Source organism: Copidosoma floridanum, unplaced genomic scaffold (genome assembly GCF_036245765.1).
Source record: "Copidosoma floridanum isolate Cflo_tuat_1 unplaced genomic scaffold, Cflo_Japanese_pri ptg000007l, whole genome shotgun sequence".
NCBI lineage: Eukaryota > Metazoa > Arthropoda > Insecta > Hymenoptera > Encyrtidae > Copidosoma > Copidosoma floridanum.
This window is the reverse complement of record NW_028321884.1, coordinates 2,051,893-2,070,500: the sequence shown is the minus strand read 5'-3', so window position 1 is coordinate 2,070,500 and position 18,608 is coordinate 2,051,893. Positions and strand designations below refer to the sequence as shown.

General features: G+C 48.6%; 1 protein-coding gene across 3 annotated transcripts in view; it reads right to left on the bottom strand.

The window, feature by feature from the left end:
* Positions 1–18,608, bottom strand: part of LOC106645521 (LIM domain only protein 3) — an 80,594-nt gene that overhangs the window by 16,452 nt on the left and 45,534 nt on the right. For all 3 annotated transcript variants that reach the window (XM_089588783.1, XM_014361409.2, XM_014361410.2), the window contains exons 2-4: positions 15,939–16,050; positions 15,709–15,846; positions 14,813–14,938 (exon numbers count right to left, since the gene is read on the bottom strand). In XM_089588783.1, coding sequence (XP_089444909.1) covers positions 14,813–14,938; positions 15,709–15,846; positions 15,939–16,027 — 353 coding nt within the window. In that variant the 5' untranslated portion in view covers positions 16,028–16,050. The remainder of the gene's footprint in view (positions 1–14,812; positions 14,939–15,708; positions 15,847–15,938; positions 16,051–18,608) is intronic.

Here is an 18,608-nt window from a genome sequence, read left to right as displayed (position 1 = left end):
CATAGAGCCGAAGTGTATCCTATAGGTACTTTTAGCAAGACATTTTTGTGTCAACTGTAACCTATACTCACTCAAAGGCCGTTCAATTTTAAACGGAATTTTTCCGAATGGATTTCAAACAGTTCACTTGAGAAAAATTTGAGAAACCTCGTACCTCGAGGGTAAAAAATTGATCTTCCAAAGAAACGCACCGGCATGTTATTTCCTTCAATTGTATAAAATTACAGAGAGAAAGTCGTACGCCTGAGTACTTATATCAGCAGTATAGTAGAGTTTGGCCGGATCAAGTTGCCGCCTAATTTAGCATTTAACCGGGCGACGGAGGATTCTTATACGTATACATACACGCACAAAGGGCAGGAAGGGGGAAGCGACGCATGGAGAACGAGAGACAGCGTGTCCTTTGAGTCTACCCGTCACTCCCGCGATATACTCCCGCGCGCACTCAATTTGCATTCTCCCTCTTTTCCCGAAGTAAGTATTACAAGGCAGAGATAACGCCACTCGCTCCTCATGTTTGTCACTCGCTGGAAGGGAGGGCAGAGGGAGGCCGTGACTGCGCTTGACTCTAACGCGTTTAGCGGATAGACTCGAAGCCCTAATCAGATCTTCCACGGTAGCGCCGGGATACAAGGAAGACGGATAAGCGGAAGGGGGCGGAGGATGACGCTAAGTGTGGAGTTAATGGAGTCAAGACGTCGCGTCGCTCCTTCTCGTCTATATATGTAATTATATAGACAGTAGCCGTGGAGTTTGCGTTGTTTCATCATTTATGCCTATACACACCCACCGGCTGTGTACGTATATGTATACACGCGATGCTTCGAACCCCCGCTGTGCAAACTCGAGGTTTCCAGTCTTTGATTTCCAGCCGCATGATTGATGCGCCACGTACATATTATACGCGTGTACGGTTACGTTATTCATGTACTCGACTTTTGTTATTTTTTTATTTTTTTTTTTTCCTTACACCAAAAAAAAATAGCAATCAACGGCACGCGCGTATGGCTGAAAATCGACCCGGAGGACAAATTGACGCGTGCAGGTATGGAGACGTCGTGCACCCGCGCATTAACTTATTAACGAGCCACCGTCGCGCAAACCTGCAGGAATATATATATGTATTCAGGCGCACACGAGCCCGACGCAAGGGAATCGGTAAACACTTGACGTGCTCCACGCAAATTACATATGCACGCGCAAACGAGTCCGCGATGGAAACTAATACATATAAGTACGCTCGGAGGAGAAAAAATCCTTCGGCGCTCGATCGGATCGGACGTATCAGCTATTCACCCCTCATCCGTGGCCGTCAGTATAGTACAGGTGCACGCATATACGTATAAGGAATGCGGGTGCATCGAGGGGAAACTCTGATATGATAACCGCGCGTTCCAAAGATAGGGGGGAAGCCGATAAAAGAGTGGCGCCTCGTGAAATCTGTCTTGTGCTCCAGAGGAGTAGCTGTCACGGGGCGACCGGTATATCTCGGGAGGGAGAACGTCTCGGGGACGTATAGTATTATCGTCGCGCTCATTGTCAGGGCGAGCCGTGCATGGAGGGGGGGGGGGTCCTGTCTCGAATATCGTCATCGGACGCTTTGTTTCGATAATGGCTGGTTAGCCCCCTCCCTCTGGCTCTTGTTAATTACTTGGGAGAGACGCTGCTCGTGCATACCCGCGCGCGAAAGCTAATTCGATCAAGAGCCAAGTCTAGCGGCGTGTAAGGAGAGAAGACGTGCCTCTGACGCGAGCCGTGCCGATTTCTACGCTCCCCTCTGGTCCTTTTCCTTACTCGAGTGCCAGCTATACATACAGGGCGTATATTGGTATGTCTGTGACGCGCGCTTGTCAGATATAAATGGGGGATGTACACCCGTCTATCGGGTGACGCGCCTCTTCGAGTCTCGTGCTTCTCTACCGGTCGTGCAATATTTACCGCTGCTTGTGAGTATTTCGGCGCGTTTGAATCGATGACTCGCGCAACGCGGTTTTTCACTCCAAGTACCTTAAACTACTGCTTTGCGAGAAAAAACAAACAAGTTGTCCGTTTGCACCCGTGCGAAGGAATACCGATTTTCAAAGCTGTATTCGAATTGACGACGTAGATCGGGTAAACGATTTCTCGCGCTTTCCCCCCAACACGGCGGAAAAATAAGAGGAAAAAATTACCAAAGCAAGCAGAGAGAGAGAAAAAAAGAAACGAGGGAAAAAACCAGCGAGTCCGCGAAGGAAAGCATCGGCAAGCCGTGGATGACGAGCCACCGCGTCAAAGATTATTTCCGCCAATAAAGTGGAAGAGCTCCCCGAGAGAAATGGGCTTGGGCAATAAATCCCGGGGGGAGAGAGAGAGTCGCCCGAACGGAGATGAGACGCGGCCGACTTTCCCGTGGAGTTCTTACGGCAGTACATATATATATATGTACACATCGTCTGTTTCATTTGTGATGTACTTTCCCCCCCCCCTACAAAATAAAAAATTGAAATCTGCACGAGTGTGCGCGCAAACTTGAAACTTTCAAGCGCACACATACACTTGACGTAGAGGCGAGAGCCATAATCAATTGTCATCTAGATTTCACGTGTAGCCGATGGTCATCCGCAAAAGCACACCCAAACTCGAGTTCAAGAGGATATATACAGTTTCTCCCAAGTCTAACGGCGCGTTAACGGCCCCGTATCTCTCGGGCTCGATAATTCGGGGCAGCCGAGAGAGGAGGAACCAACTCGAGCTAAGCCCGCGCCCTAATCCCCAAAACTGAAGGTACGACGGGGGGGAGGGGGGGGGGCGATACGCGCGTCGCCGGCGGCTACTAACTAGCTCATCCTCTCCTCGGTCCGACGGCCGAACAAACTACTCCTATAACTGCGCAACACACAATAGCCCCCTGCCGCTACCAGAGAGGACGGGAGAAAAAGGGGGCTTGAAGGAACGGGGTGTGTGTATATACCTTACATATATATACATATACACGGGGGTTGGGGGGGATTAAGTATGACTTAGGAGTTAAGTTTCCCGTCATTAGCTCCTCCTCCTGGCCCGGTCAAGAGAGCCGGTCGGGCCAACTTACTTATTAGAAGTAGAGAAACGGGAGCTATGTTACGCAGCTGCCGCGGGAGAGATAAGTTTGGGTTCGCTCGGGCCGGGGATGATGATTTACACGGCTCTCCTTGGCCGTCTTCCGTATACACCATACAACGCATATACCCCTCTATGTTGTGGATATAATATCAAGCTGTATAAGTATACTCTATGTGTCCGACCTTGCATCACTGATGGTGACACTCTTTTAAGGGTAATTTTATTCCCTGGTCGCGTGTTTCTCTCCCTATTTGTTCATCCGATAGTAGATAGTACAGCAACGTTGTTCATTGGGCCTTTTCCCCCTAAAGTTTCTTATTAAACAAAAATCCTATGCGCCACGAGCCCGCGGTATCCGAGACTCTGGGGATTCGTGGAAAGCGCATACCTACATGTATATAGATTCGACGAGAAAGTCCGGGCAAGTTTCCTGCAGGTGGCCTGCGGAGCGTGGCAGCCGTAGTAGTGTCGAGCCCGGGAACCTTGTTGGACTTCCCCAACTTTCCGTTTGCGTAATAATATCACGTGGCTCGCTCCTCCCCTATGTAAGACGACGTTTCCCTGCACCTCCTTTTGGACTCTGGACCGCGAGAGATTAGAATTATTTTAACGAGGATTTACGCCGCAGAGCCAGTCGCTCGAATTGCCCCTTCCCCCGGTGTGGTCTCCTCTCGAAGACGGTGCAGGGGACGTTTACTCTTACACGGCGTGATTATCACTCGCTCATACAGAAATCGTACGTGCGAGTTTTGCGTTTTATTGAGTTGACAAGCGGTTGTTCGGTCTCACCCTTTCCTACATAGAAACAGGGTGTTTTCAATCGAAACGGTTTTTTTCCGTGCGGTTTCCTGTTTTTTTTTTTTTTTGTTCGATTAAGGATTTATTTGTGATTGTATAGGTGGTGGAAAAAGAAAGAAATGAGTGATGGTAGCGCTGTTGTATACACGATACGAGAGATCGGCCGATTTCCATAAACGTACAAAAGTAGCTGTGCGTACGGGTGCAAAGAGAGACGGGGGTGACCCTTTTCGTTGAAGGGGTTATACATATTCCACGTCGTGAAGAGAAAGTGAGGAGCGAGCAAAGTCTGCAATTACGGGGCTTATCGATATAATACCGGCGGGCCGGTTTCTCATTTAGTCATTTGATACAGGGGCACCCCTGCCCGTTCCCTCGCTCGCCAAATTTCGCGGTGGATACGTGTGTTTCCCTCCCTCTTCGAAAAACGTGAAAGTTTTTGACAACTGTACAAAAGTATCAACAAAACGTTACACCTGTATGTATTATTTTACACTCGCCGAGCACGCATGAAAACAAACTTCGCGGCAGACATATAAGTTAAAAAGTTTTTGATTGAAAAGCGAATGATTACAGCGAGTCGTTAATAATAATTACACACATACACACGAATAACATACGTTATTTTTTTTTTTTCTCAAATCGGTTACATAACGCCTGCCAGAATATCATTCAATCCGTGCTTACGTTGACGAATTTAATCTTTTTACTGTACGAATGTACAAGTTCATTTGTCATTCTGTACTTGAGTATGCGAATTAAAAAAAAAAAAAAATACACCCCGTCCGAGCATGAAATGTAAAATATAGTTTGTCAACGAATGCTATTATTTAAAATACAATATTTTAAATTGTCACATTTGATTTTGCACTGTAGCATTCAACTGTGCGCTCATCCTCCAAAAAAGCTTTGATGACGGACAGCCTGCAATTCTAGGCCTAGTCTTCTTGTCGTTGGGGCCTCATCTCTGCCGAGTCTCCTCCTTTCGCTAGATAGACTTTACGTCGAAATGTTTTGTCACATACTGTGCAGCTGAAGGGGTCTCCTCGTGTCTCGCAAGGTTGTAGTTGTTGATGAATCTTTTCGAACATCCGCAGCAGCTGAAGGGCCGCTCGCCGTTGTGATTACTCTCGTGCAACGCCAAAGAGTACTTGGTAGCAGTGCTTTGAATCATTAATTTTTTTTCATTATTTGCACGTCTCGAAGCAACAGCTTTGAAATGGATAACGGCTTACAGGAATGATGTTAACCTCAAAAACGGCTTGTTGATTCACGTACAATATATAATTAAAAAACAAATTTTTCATAATGCAGAAAAATTAACTTTTTTTTCTTCAATATACTATATTCTTGACTGTCAGACAATTGTAGGAAGATAGCATTAAAAAAAAAAATAAAAAAAACCCTACGGAGGTATACAAACGCTCAAAGACAAATGTTGCAAGCCATAGCGGAGCTTAATCAAGCGCTGGGTCTTCGGTTCGTAGATTAGCTCGCGGGCGCGGGCGCATATAATTCAAAGTTTTGGTGCCGCGGCTGGGCCAACCAATCTAATTACCGCATCTTGTACCGGAAGTTGTAGAGCTGTTGGGAAAACTCTATACCTAGTGTATGTTGTCTCGTCTTGCCTTGTAGCCTCTATTATCTTCCGCCTCCACTTGCACCAACGACAAACATGTTTTGTTGATCAATGAGGCTTCAGAGTTTGGTTCTTTTGTACACCACCAACTCTCGTATGTTCGAATTTTCCAGCCACTCTGCCAATGAGTATATCGAATGCTATCGGGGAAAGACCAAAATGAACGTTTTCCATTCATGCCAAGTAAAAAGACGCTTCCTTGTCAAGTCTCTGACCGAATCAACCCCAAGCTCTAATATACATATATATGTATAAGGTAACGGACACAGACTTGTCTTATGGGCACTTTGGTAGAGAGTTTGTTTCATTTGAAACAGGTAACTCTGGACAACTGCTTCGCCCATACTCTCCGATACCACCATGGAAGACAGCTCCCCAGCAGTGAGACAGTCGAGGTAATGATCAAGAGTATCCTTTTCGTACAATACATATAAGCTCGTGCTCCGCACTAAAACTCCAATTTTCGCGTCCAACCGAGCTGTAACTGTGTTCCCGTCACGCGGAGACGAAAGTACTTAAGTGCGCGAGAGCTCCCCTCGGCACGCCTGTCGCGCGCGGCCTAACGAAGTAAAGAATAACTCTCCCTTATCTCTCTCTAAGTGGAAGAAAATGCAGCCAGGGCGCTCGAGCGTGCAGCACCCGGTATATACATGTATACTCACTCCGGTGATGGGGGGGGGGGGGTGGTGCGAAAGTTGAAATTGATGCACTGGACTGCGACGTCGACTGTCGAGGGGCCACTTTGGCTGCTTCGGAAAGTTTGAGGGACGTCTCTCTTTTCTTTTCCTCAACTGCTCGGCTGGGTATACGTATACATACATACACCTACCTTGTAAGTGTATTTGACTGCTGCTGGTGCAGGGAGATCGGCTTTCAAGGGTGTACATTAATTGGTGCCGGAGGAGAACAAAGTTGGGAATCCCGTTGGCACGTGCTACGGCTCCTTCTATACCAGGGGCCACGGGGTGTTGGATATGGCTCGTTTTCCAGTTGTCTTTAAGTAATCCCGAATTTTTCTTTTCTTTTTGCCGCCGATGTTCATAATCGTCGGGGCAACGTTTTTTTATTATCAGTACTTTTCGCTTTAGTTTCGCCGAAGAAGGAGGAGGGAGAAAGACGGGCGTTTTTATTTAAACACCAGAAGTGGGTAAACACGGCAGTCGAGTAAAGACAGACGCGCCAAGGGAGAAAGAAAGGTGGAGGGGAGGAGAAAAAAAAACGCACCCCCATACAGGTATATCGTACACGATGCATGATAACACTACTGGTGGGAAAAGTATAGCTCGAGGAGGGCCGGACTTCTCGTGACACAGCCACTTTTTGTCGTGCGAACGAGCGAGAGAATATAAGAAGATAAAGCCGAGCTGCAAGTGCCATCCACACCCCCCCCCCCAACTCTCTCTCTCTCTTGTGCTGCTAGTCGTAAGGCGGCGGGGGTGGGCTCGAGTCGTTACGCCGGTCCCTCGTTAAGGAAAACAACCAAGTCGTTTTCGAGTTTTGCACAGCTCATCACGGAAAAAGAAGAAGAAAGGAGGGTGTGCGCTCGGAGATGCCCAAGGGCTACCTACTATTCTTTACCCTCTCTCTCTCTCTCGACGTTTCGATCCGAGCTCCCAGGGGTGGAATGGCTCATTCCGCGACGGCACGGCCACTTATCCGCGTTTATATACGTTTGCGTGTGTAAATATATATATATATGTGCGAGCTCGTAGATAACCATAGATTAATGGCCGTATACCGGGGCGAGCGAGAGACAGAAGAATATGTGTGTATCTCGTGACTCGCGGCGTCTTGGCTCTTTTTCCCTCTCACTCGCGATCTGCCGCTTGATTTATCGCTTATTGAGAATTATGGTGGCTGCCGCACGGATTCCTCCTCCAGCGAGAGATTAACCCCCTTTCGGGTGTCGTCCTTAGCAGCAGCCGAGTCGAGGACTCTTCTTCATTTCGTCCTTTAGACGCCTCGATTGCCGATAAATTTACTGCCGTATATAAACGGCTCGGGGATACCGGTATCGTTGGCGATGATGATAGCTAGACGCTCGATGAAGACGAAGCGTCCGAGGGGTGTTTTTTGATCTCGGGGCACATACAGGGGGGAGGAAAGAGATGCTCGCACAAGTGCTGCGTCAGATAACGAGGCGTCGCCCCCGGGCCCTCATATTTTGCTGCTGCCCGAAACATATATTTACGATGAAACACCTTTCGTATCGTGTACATGGTTCTTGATGGTTCGACTCGCAAACAAAAGCATACAACTGTGGTACTTGTTTATTTCACAGTGCAAGGCTCATTATAATTTTGTGGGGTGTGCCTTTCACCGATTGACCACAGCTTTAAACCCCCCCCCCCTGAAAAAACAAAAAAAAAAAAAAAGGTAAATGTTAACGACGCATAATTCGGCGTTAACCCTAAAATCCATAACTCTCGGGCCGCATTATCGCACCTGCGTTTAATGGCCAGGAAATTTTTTTTTTTTCCCTCCCTCTCGCAAATCCCGCGTGCGTATTGCACACGCATCGGCGACACACGGGAGCGCAGCTTACAAACTGCGACCGATAAATTGGCGTTTTATGATTCCTCGCAACCCATGCGCCCCGAAATTATAATTCCGCGGCACGTGTATACACACCGGCCGGCTGTTGGTCGCGCAATTTCGTCCCATATACGCGTGATGGTACCTCGACTCGAAAATTACAAATTTCGCTGCATAATATAACGCATCGCGGAGGGGGAGGATAACCATTACATCAAACCAAACGAACATCCCTCGCCCCATTGTTTTCCCTTCCCTTTTAGCGTAACCGTGAATAATATTATTGTTTACGCCTACAATCACACATGCGTGCATATATGTTTACATGAAAGAAAAAAAAAAAAAAAATAGAAAATCATCCCGCAGATCCGCGGTAATCCCAACCACCCGTGTGGTACACCCCACAATAACTCAGGCATTACGCTTCACCCAGAATCGTCTCTCTTTCGCACTCCCGGGCGTAACGGAAAGCAGGGGGTGTGGGTGGGTGGTGGAGCTTACGCGATTGTTTATCGGCAAAAATTAACGCTCGATTCGCCCGCCTGCATCGTCGTCAGCTTACAAGGTATCCACGGTGTAGAGGGGGGTGCGGGTAATTATTATTTTATCGACGTCGGGGTCCCTCTATTTACGACCGCCGCGTGTGCACACAGCGCGAGAAGGGCTGGCCGCGCTGTTATGCGGTTTACGCTGTAAAAAAGGAAAATGAAAGAGGCCAGGGGCTGGTGGTCAGGCGTATCGTCCGCGGACCGGGTGCGCGTAACGGCCCATCTTCCGTTCCATCGTTCTATTTGCGCTTGGCTTGAGGAAAATAACAAAAAAACATAACGATGGACCTCTTCGACGAAAACTCTAGATACATACACATTGGTATCCTCTGTCGAGTCGCACGTACATAAATGTACATATAAATGACGACGTGACGACAGAGAACCTGTAGGACATCTGAGGAGGAGGAGGTGGGGGTGGAGGCACGTACGCGCTAATACGCCACTGCTGCACAAGCGTATGATGATTACAGAGCGGAAACGACGGCATACGTCATTGGGTTACGATATGTGTGCATTGTTAGCGCAGCTCCCTCGGATCCCTATACTGCTTGTCCGCCATAATGGGACTCGCTAATGGGGCGAGTGCCAACATCCATCCGTCCGTCCGTCTATCTTGTTTCATTGCATGAGACGCCCTATACCTGCACTCGGCAACAACAATGATGACGAGCAAACATAATTATTTAGTGCACCCAGCACCGATGACGCGGCAAAAAGTCACGAATTTCCGTGGACCTCCCACACATCCGCCTCTACCTCTTTTTTTTTTTTTTTTTTTTGTTTTCTCCTGCCGCGTCGAACGGATTAACGATTTGGCGCGTATACATCAAACCACCCGACGTCCCAAAATTGTGCGCGATCGTTATCTTGAAATTGAAGCGCAAACGCGTCCAATTTAGTGCGCGCGGCCTCGTTGGAATCGTTACCAATTTACGCGTGTGCGTGTGTATATATATATGTACCAACGAGCGAGCGGCAAAACGTCGGCGTCATTTTCCAGACACCGCGAGATTACACGCCCCGGGGAATCGCATTAGTTTCCTAAACGCGCTGCATTCGCAACGACGCGCGATCGAGTACTCGTACGGCACCGTCCATAGTATGATTTACATCGATGATTTTATTTATTTATTTTTTTTTGTCATTCCTCCGCTTGGAAACAAAAGGATATTGCTGTGGAACTCGAGCCAAAAGCGTCCCGAGCAGACGCGCAAACAAAAACGGGAAGGGCAAACATCGGTGGCGCGAACCGTCATCGAACTCGCGACCCAACGAATATAATAGTATAGGGAACATATATATATCGGGGGGAGCACTCGAATACCCTCGGAGCACAATACGCGGGCCTAATAAAACTATGATCGGCTCTCGAACCCCCCACTCTCTCGGCGTTTTGAATAAAACGGCACATGCCGAGAGCGAAGGGTAGATATAATAGATACAGGGCGCACATTCGGCACTAGTAATTAGCGGTATGCATAAATCATCGCGGCCCGAGCGGCGCGTAAAATGCACACGCGCGACTGCGCCCTTTATACTCCCCTCGCGAAACCCAAGCGTGTGTGTACTCAGTCTCTCGTGTATGCAAACCTCGTATCGGGGAGAGGGTTTTTGTATGTCTGTCCGTGTGTTTCTGCCCGCGGATGTTTTCTGGTGTACGGTACGCCGGTGTATCGGATCGGTTAGCTGCTAAACGGCCGATAATCGATCGTTCGTCTTGCTCCAACTTTTACGGCATCGTTTCACGTGGAATTGATTTCGTAGGGTGTCGCGAGGAGTTGGGGGGTGTGTTTTTACGAATTTTCAAAAAGGGTCCCCCGTGGCGTGCCCTTTCTCGCGATCCCAGTAGTACGGACCACGAATGGTCAGACCAGGGGCGAACCGAAATTTTTTCCCACCAGCACTTTGAAGCTACAATTATGCAGGTATACGACAACGTGGTCGCGAGGGTGCAACACGATGTATCCGATGATAAAGCCGGCTCGATCGCTCGTTATGGCTCCTCCTCCTCCTCTCCCTTCATTCATCGTCACGCTATCATCTTTCGCTTCATGGGTATCCGATCCCCCTTCGGTCACTGCGCCATTCGTTGATTTTTCACAAAGTTGTGCTGTATCGGTTTTCCGCGCGTTTAATACATACGTATGTATGTATGTATATACATGAATATACCCCTGCATCGCTCGTCAAAACGCGTTAATACCGGGAGGGGGCGATTGACATTTAATCAGTTGTTGAGATGTGAGCCCAAACGAGCGGCTGCAGCCAAATTAGCTCGTTTGCCTTTGCCTCTCGCCTTTCTCTATCCTCCCCCTCCGCCCACCCCTTTCTGTTTCAATTCAATGGCCTCACCTCCCTAGCGTCCGTTTGCGCTTGGTTTGACGAGCGCCCGACCGAGGGGGACTGCTCTGCTGGAGACGCGTTTCGAGGGATTATCGCCATTGGAAATGCAACTCGAGCCGCAAACCCTCCCCCTATACCCCCTCGTTTGGCGTTTGCGTGCAACGACACCCGAACGCGATACCAGAACGCGAAGAAACGCAAATTCCTTGACAACGTTGGACAGGGAGCACTCGAGCGCGATATCTACCGTCCGGGGGTGCAGGGGGGAGCTTTTACCTCGTACTTATTCTTTTTGTTTTGTTCATGAAAAAATTAAATCAAACCAGCCAATGAGTTATTCAGCCGTGTACATACCCATACAGCGCCTTTACCCCGTAGTACGGAGCTCCCCGATTCTTACGCCTCGATTATCTCCATCCGCAGTCAAAGTAGGGTTGTGGGGGGGGGGGGACCGTTCGCAAACTCGAGGCTCGGAGGTAAACTCGGTTGTTGTGAATAAGTAAGCAAAGTGCGTGCCCTCTGCAAAGTTGAACGCGCCTCGGCTTGAATTAAATTGTTACACGCTGGAGTGGCGCGCACGAGCTCGTGTATATATATGTGTGTATGTACCGCGCCCGTGAATCTTTGATCACTCCGCTAATGGCGATGAATTCTTTTTTTTTTTTTGTGATTTTGGGCTCGAAAAAAAAAAAAAACGACGGGGTTTGCTTCCTTTTCCAAAATAACCGGGATGATATCTCTCTCTGTGCCGAGCTGCTCCCGAGGAGTATAATTGACACGAGGGGAGCCGTGGGGAGCCGAGGGGGGCCAAGAGGCGCGAGACATCTGGCGAAAAGAGAAGAGTTAGCAGCCGAAGGGAGAGTTCGAAACTATGCGAGAGACGTGCGTTGCCTCGGAGGTGTACGTCAGATGCAAATCATCCCGGGCTAATTTCTCGGAAAACTCGCGAATCCGCCCCCCCCCCCCCCGCTGCACAGTCGAAACTTGGATGCTGTACGTGTATTAGTTACATTTGGCTGGTAAAGCGAGGAGAGAGATGAGGCCGGCTGGTAAATTTCCGCTCTTCCCCGGCTTTTGTTCCGTCATAATCCCATTCCGGCGATGTTTGCCATGCACCCCTCCCCCCCCCCCTCAGACTGTGCGTGGGCGCTATTTATATCCGCCGCCGCAGCTGGAAGACTTTGAAATTTGATTTGAAAAGCTCTCGGTTATGTGGTCTCCCTCGCCGTGGCGTCGCACTTTGTCGCTTGTTACTTTCTATCTTTTTTTTCCTCGCGCGTTAAATCTCGAGTGGATAATTGGGGGCTTCCTGGTATTGATTTTTTCGCCTCAAAATTACTGCGTGCACAACCACGTACAAGGGGAGGGAAGCTCCAAAGCCCGCGTGTCTCTTAATCCCCACACACCGGCACTCGGGCGGGCGAAATTGGTTTTTTATTAAAAGCCGCACGCCACGAGGCTCGGCTCGGGGTAAAAAAGGCACGGTCGTCGTGACGGGGTCGACGGCACCCCTTTCTCCCTCCCCCCTCCTCCTACCTCCGAGTGCAGGTAACCTTAGCTCCCGCGATCCTCGCTCGATACATTCGCTCGACCTTACACTCGCGATTCTCATCTTGCGCCGTATATACTATTGAATCGGGGAAAAGACGTGCAAGTATTACTTGGTGACGATAATAGAGGAACGAGCCTCTTCCTCTTCCGATGAAACAACGTTTTGCTTGCGCCTTGCTCCGCTGGGCCGTAAAAGTCCACTCGGAGGGAAAAGGAGCAACAAAGTATCGAGCCCCCGCACTCTCGACTCCCCGAAGAGAACGGGGGAGCCTCGTAAAGGGGGAAAAAAGCTCGGTACGTATAACACATCCGCAGGAGGTATTATATACCCGGTTGGAAAAGAGTACAGCTTGCAACAGTGAGGGGGGGGGGGGCAATTTATTTACGCCGATGGCTCGAGCTTCGAGTGCATGTACACGCGCGCGCGGCTAGTTGACCGCGAAGCGGAAACGGATGTGACCGGGCTGGTCACGCGAGCACCTGCCCTCGCGCACGTGTAGGTGTTTAATCGCGGGCATTTCTCTTACCAGTTGGTTTATCGTCCTCCGCAGTGCTCCGTTTTCTTCTTTTTTTTTTTTTTTTTTTTTTTTCTCTCAACCGCGGAGGGGCTGGGTCGTCCTTTTGTTCGAGCTAATACGCGCTTTCTTAGGCAACGAAACACAACGCGCCTTGCACAAAGTTTCGGGGGCGGCATTGTTCGGGATCTCCCGGCGAACCGTTGAATCGGAGAGGCCGAGTGGATCGTGAGCCGAGACGGGGAGGCTTATACACCCGTCATCTTGGAAGTGGCTTCGCGGCGAGAGCCGATAAGTCCCTCGACGGAGGTGCTTTGCATTTGAAAACGCGCTTGCGAATGCTAAACGTACCCTATTATTGTATCTGAACATTTTTTTCTGCACTGCGGAGCTTTTGTGTATACAATACAGCAGAGCGAAGGGTCCAGTATATTCCCCGACGCGTGACAAGCTCGAGCTTTCGCTGGAAATCCAAACAATCGCACCTCTTTTCTCGCGCGTCCCTCGAGGGGGGGGGGGTCTCTTTACCGTGCACTCAAAGAGTCAACTTGGCACTCGGAAATCCAAGAGAGAGGGGCCATTTTACTTCCGGCCGGCTCGAGACTTCCGCCGCGACGTCACGCACCAAGGGACTCTGCTTTACTCGCGCGCCCGTGTGTGTGCGCTTTAAGGCGAGGAGCAGGGAGATCCGTCCGCCAGATTATATTCAAATTAAATGCGGACTCTAACCGGTAATATACTGCCGCCAATTTAGTTACAAGCCCCTTGAGACTTATATACGAAACGAGCGCTCGCGCGACCACTGTAATTGTACGTGTATGTAATACCCGCTTGTGTGCATTGCGCCGCTGTTTTTCGACGCTTGACAGGAGACATATATATTTTTCTTTTCTTTTTTTTCTCCCCAAGTGTAACTATACTTCTCGTACCCAAGGCTCTGGTTGAATCAAACGAGCTTCTCCAACTCCTGATATCATTGCGGCATCTCACGTGTTTTTTTTTTTTTTTGGTACTCATTAATCTATTTACAGTGAATCTCTAATTTATGCGTGAGGTGAATTGTTCAAGCTAATATATTTGTTATGGAAGGTACCAATTCTATAGTAACTATATTGATGTAACAAAATGTGATTATTGAGACGACTGCTAAATTAATCTCGATGCAGCTTACGTATGAAAACATTCACGAGAAAAGTAAAAAAAAAAACTGTTCATTTATGATTATCTTATTAGTACTCTATACTTGAAAATTCACTGAAATATTTAATGTACCTTTTGAGGTGAGACTACAAAAAAAAAAAAAAAAATAGTAATAATAATTCCTCAATACAACAACACCACGTACCTACTCGAAGAAACAATTAAAGCACCAAATACGGCAAAAGTTCGAAAGATTTAAACAAGAAGATGGATTCGAATGCGGTTTTGTGCATTCAATTCGATAGGGCTTCAGGAAACTCTGTGACCTGAATTAACTCAGAAGAGATTTACCAGGCTGGGGTCATCGGCCTTACCCAGCAAGGAGTGGTTTCTGAAATACGGGGCATCTCCGGGAAAAAAAGGCTACGCAGTGGCGAGTGGACCGGATGCACCATTGGTGCAGAGAGTGCTAGTTTATTATCTATAGCAAGGTGTGGTTTATCGGAGATATTCCCACTGGGCCTTATGATGATTGGTAAAAAAAAAAAAATTTAAGTATTTTAATTATGCTGCATGCGGATAATCAATAATAATTGAGTTATATTATTAAATTATTGGGTATTATTTAATGTGTAAGCGAGAGATTATCGGTGAGTCACCTGTGATTGCACTGCTGGCAGGCGAAGCATTCCAGGTGATAGACGTTCGCCCTTGCGCGCATCACCATCTCGAAGGCTGGTATGACCTTGCTGCAAGCGGCGCAGTGGCCTGTGTTACCGAATAATCTGAAAAATGATGATTAATTGTTCTTTATCTTTTTTCCTAGCGTTAAATGTACTGTTTGTTGTTTAATTAGTTCAAAAGGTTATTGGTTAAGGAGGGTTTTTTTTTTTTTGATCTGAAAAACCTGATGGCACCAAATAACCATTACGTGGAGCTCTTTTTAAATGTTGGCATATCTTTTTAATAGGTTTATATAAAATACGCTACATAAACGCTATATAAAATATTTCTTCTTTGGCTCCTCCAAAACATTTCTTTGTCAACATGTACTTTATCGGTTATAACACATTTAGTGATGATTCACCGCAGAATCCCCTTAAAGTTCACCACGGGCGTGAAAATAACATCAACACCTCGAGCGGGAAAAGTGGTAAATAAAACTCCATAATATTTTTCTATATTCCTGCGCGAAAGGCAAATAAAGAGGCAAACAATCCGTGTTGGCAAATACGAGCGACGGCGCGTCCCGATGCGCTCCCTCGGGAGTGCAGGTGCTCTACCCTCCCTTCAAAGGTCGTGGGATGTATTAATGGCCCAATGTTTGAGGAAGACATTGGGTGACCAAAACTTACTTCAATTCAATTGCAAGATTTTGCTAGTTACGTTAGTCGGAAAAACTATAATATATTGGCACACCGTTGTGTCATTGATTTAAATATCGAATTGTAGTGATCACAATGAACGCGAGGATGCTCGAGTAGTGACTTTTTTTTCTATGGATATACCGACCGGTCAAGGTCTTTTATCGAAACGTAAGCCAAGTATATCTCACCGTAGGTAGTCACGCTTGCAGAGCACGAGATTGGCCTTGGTGTAGCAGGTCGAGCCCACCTCGCCGAGCCGGCAGTCGCAGCAGCTGCACTTCAGACAGTCCTCGTGCCAGTACATGTCCAACGCCCTGAGCAAATACCTGCGACACGAAAGATTCAGTAGCGATTCATCTTTTGTCCCCCCGTGGCCTTTTTTTTTTTTTTTTTTTTTTTTTTTTTCATTTTGTCGTACCTCTCCGTGATCGGCTTCCTGCACCCGGCGCACTCCTGCTGCCCAGTTCCGTTTCGGCTAGACTCCGACTTGCTCACGTCCATGGTCATTTTATTCCCTCGCTCCGCTTGTTCTGCAACACAACGACAATTTTCTTCTTTAGTGCCCAATGAAACAATTTCCCACGGTTCGAAATGCCCCCGTATCCATAAACCAAAAGTAAAAAGGGATTTGGGCTATAACGGGTTGGAGAGAAAAAACAAATTTCGAGGTGTGTCCACGAAAGACCGGCGCGAGCTCTCGACAGTTTACGGCAGCAAGTTTTAACCGGAACATCTGTCGCGGATCCGGGTTTGCCTATGAGTAATTAGAGCTACGGCTTGAGAATTTAGCCGCGCGGTTGGTGCCATCTGTGTCCGAGAGCGGCCCGCGTTTGCTATCCGTGCCCCCCCCCCCACAGACGAGCGGTCAGAGTTTAGAATCGAATTAGTTTCCCTCTGTCTCTTACATACCCCCGCTCGTACACCCTGTAGGTGCCATTTCTCGACTTGCCACCGCTGAGGCTGTGCGCCCACATGACGCTTCGTGGGTGTTTTGTGTTTCTTTCGATTTTTTTGTTTTTTGTTTTGTTTCGTCAAATGCGGGGTTACCGTTTTGGTGAAATGGCCCACCGACGAGCATAGAAGGTTTGCAGGTCACTCGGCGATTCGAGGAATTCGCGCGTCCCATCCCTCGGGGGATGAAACAGTAGACGCTCCGCATGCCAAGGAGAGAATATAGACATGCGGGACAGCAGCTCTGATCCGCGGATCAAAGAGAGAAAGGCGCTTTGGTTTGATCTCTCCACTATAATATACAGTGTGCGTGTGTGTCGTTGGTGCGACGCAAAGTTACCGACCGCAGGGAGATATGAGCGTCCTTGGTTATAGTGTGTCCAGGTTCGGGAGGATATATTGAAACCACATAAACTTCGTTCATACCGCCAGGAGCCCTTTGCCCTCCCCCCCCAACCTCCTTTTCGCTACCCCCGCGGAGTGTTGTTCTTCTTCCTGGAGTTTGGGAGCTCGGCAAGTCGGTCGAGTGGTACCGTTTGCAAAATTTTCATGGTGGAAGCTTTTTTTTCAAACGAATCGCCTCGAACCCCTTGTCCATGTCTCCCGAGTCGGGGTATGGTTGTTCGTGTACATAGAGCCATCTCGACCGCCAAATTCCGTGGGCCGCGAGATTCCTGCGGGGCCATTCCCGCGGTGAGCCCAACGAACTCCGTGCCCCCTCCACCCTCGCCGTTATTCTTTAACCCCCCCCCCCACGCGTTCCCCTCCCGCTCTCGCCGAACAACACTGTAGGCGCTTGTACCAACTCTCGGTCGGGCGACTCTCTGTCCGCTCGGAACTTTCGTGTACAAAAATAAGGGAAAATTGTTGCGGTAGTCCCTCAAAGCCCCCCCGCTTTTCGGCCGGCTGCGGTGGCCTATATGTACTCGTGCACCGGTGTGTCTCGAGTTTGCGGCCAGCCAACCGCAAAACTACCTCGCCGGGATCGTACTCTTCCTCCCCTGGTTTTGCCGGTGCATTCTTCCCGGGAGTTGGTTCGCGGTGGGGATACACACTGCGAGCTTTTTGCGCGGCTGTGCTTTGCGGACGCGAGTGCCATTTTTTTTTTTTTTTCTTTTCGCGTGAGAGGAGTGTAATAATTGAAGCTTACTGTACACAACTGTCATTCGTGGAAAACGTCATTGACCTACTTTCATCCCCAGCAGGAACAGAGTTAAAATTGAAAGTATACGTATATAGACACGTGTGAAGAAGTTTGAGGTGAGTCACGTGGGGTCGGATGATATTGAATGAAATTAAACTTTGGAGACTATACACTGCGGTGCAACCCAATTCGAGAGACAGGGATAAAAGCACCGAAAAGGAGTTAATAACGTTAAAGCGAGAGATACTCGTACGGCTCAGTGGTCCGCGAGACACAGCCTCCCGACTCCGACGACCCTCCTCCGCCCGGGTTAGACCGTCTGGTCGCAAGAGGCCACTTCACAGCGTGTATACGCGTATCGCGTGGGATACACGGGACCCCCCCGCTCCCTCGACTCGTCCAACGGCCTGCACCGCTGATCGAATCACCCATCGGCTTCGTGATCCTCAAAGCGACCGATAATTCGATTACTCGCGCCGTGCGTTCATCAACCGCTAACCAACCGATATGCCTCCTGCTCGACCCCCGCCCCCTCCTGTCCCGTATCGTTGTCGGGCTCCACGAGTGGCTCGCTGCACCGGGGCTTGGAAGCTGTGCAAGACCACTTCGGTCAATTAGACCACTCGACTTTTTTCCTCCCCCCCCCCCAACCGACGACGCTCGCGTGTTGTGCCAACTCCACGAAATCGTCAGTCATTCGATGCGGAGCTGTCTACGGTTGGGATCGCGGAGGACCCTTTCTTCGGAGTTGTAGATAATCTTGTATCTCACGGCTTCGTGGAACACTACCCCCGTAGAATCGACTCGATCGAGCGTTAACCGCCTCGCGCCGAATCCGAGCGCCGTTCTGTCACGCGATACGTCGACCTGTATATCCGCTTGCCGATCTTGTGAGGATCTATTTTAATTTATTTTAAATAAAAATTGAAAGTGTAGGAAAAAAAAAAGAAAAAGAAAAAACATTTGTTAACTGTATATGGTTTCGATGCCGTT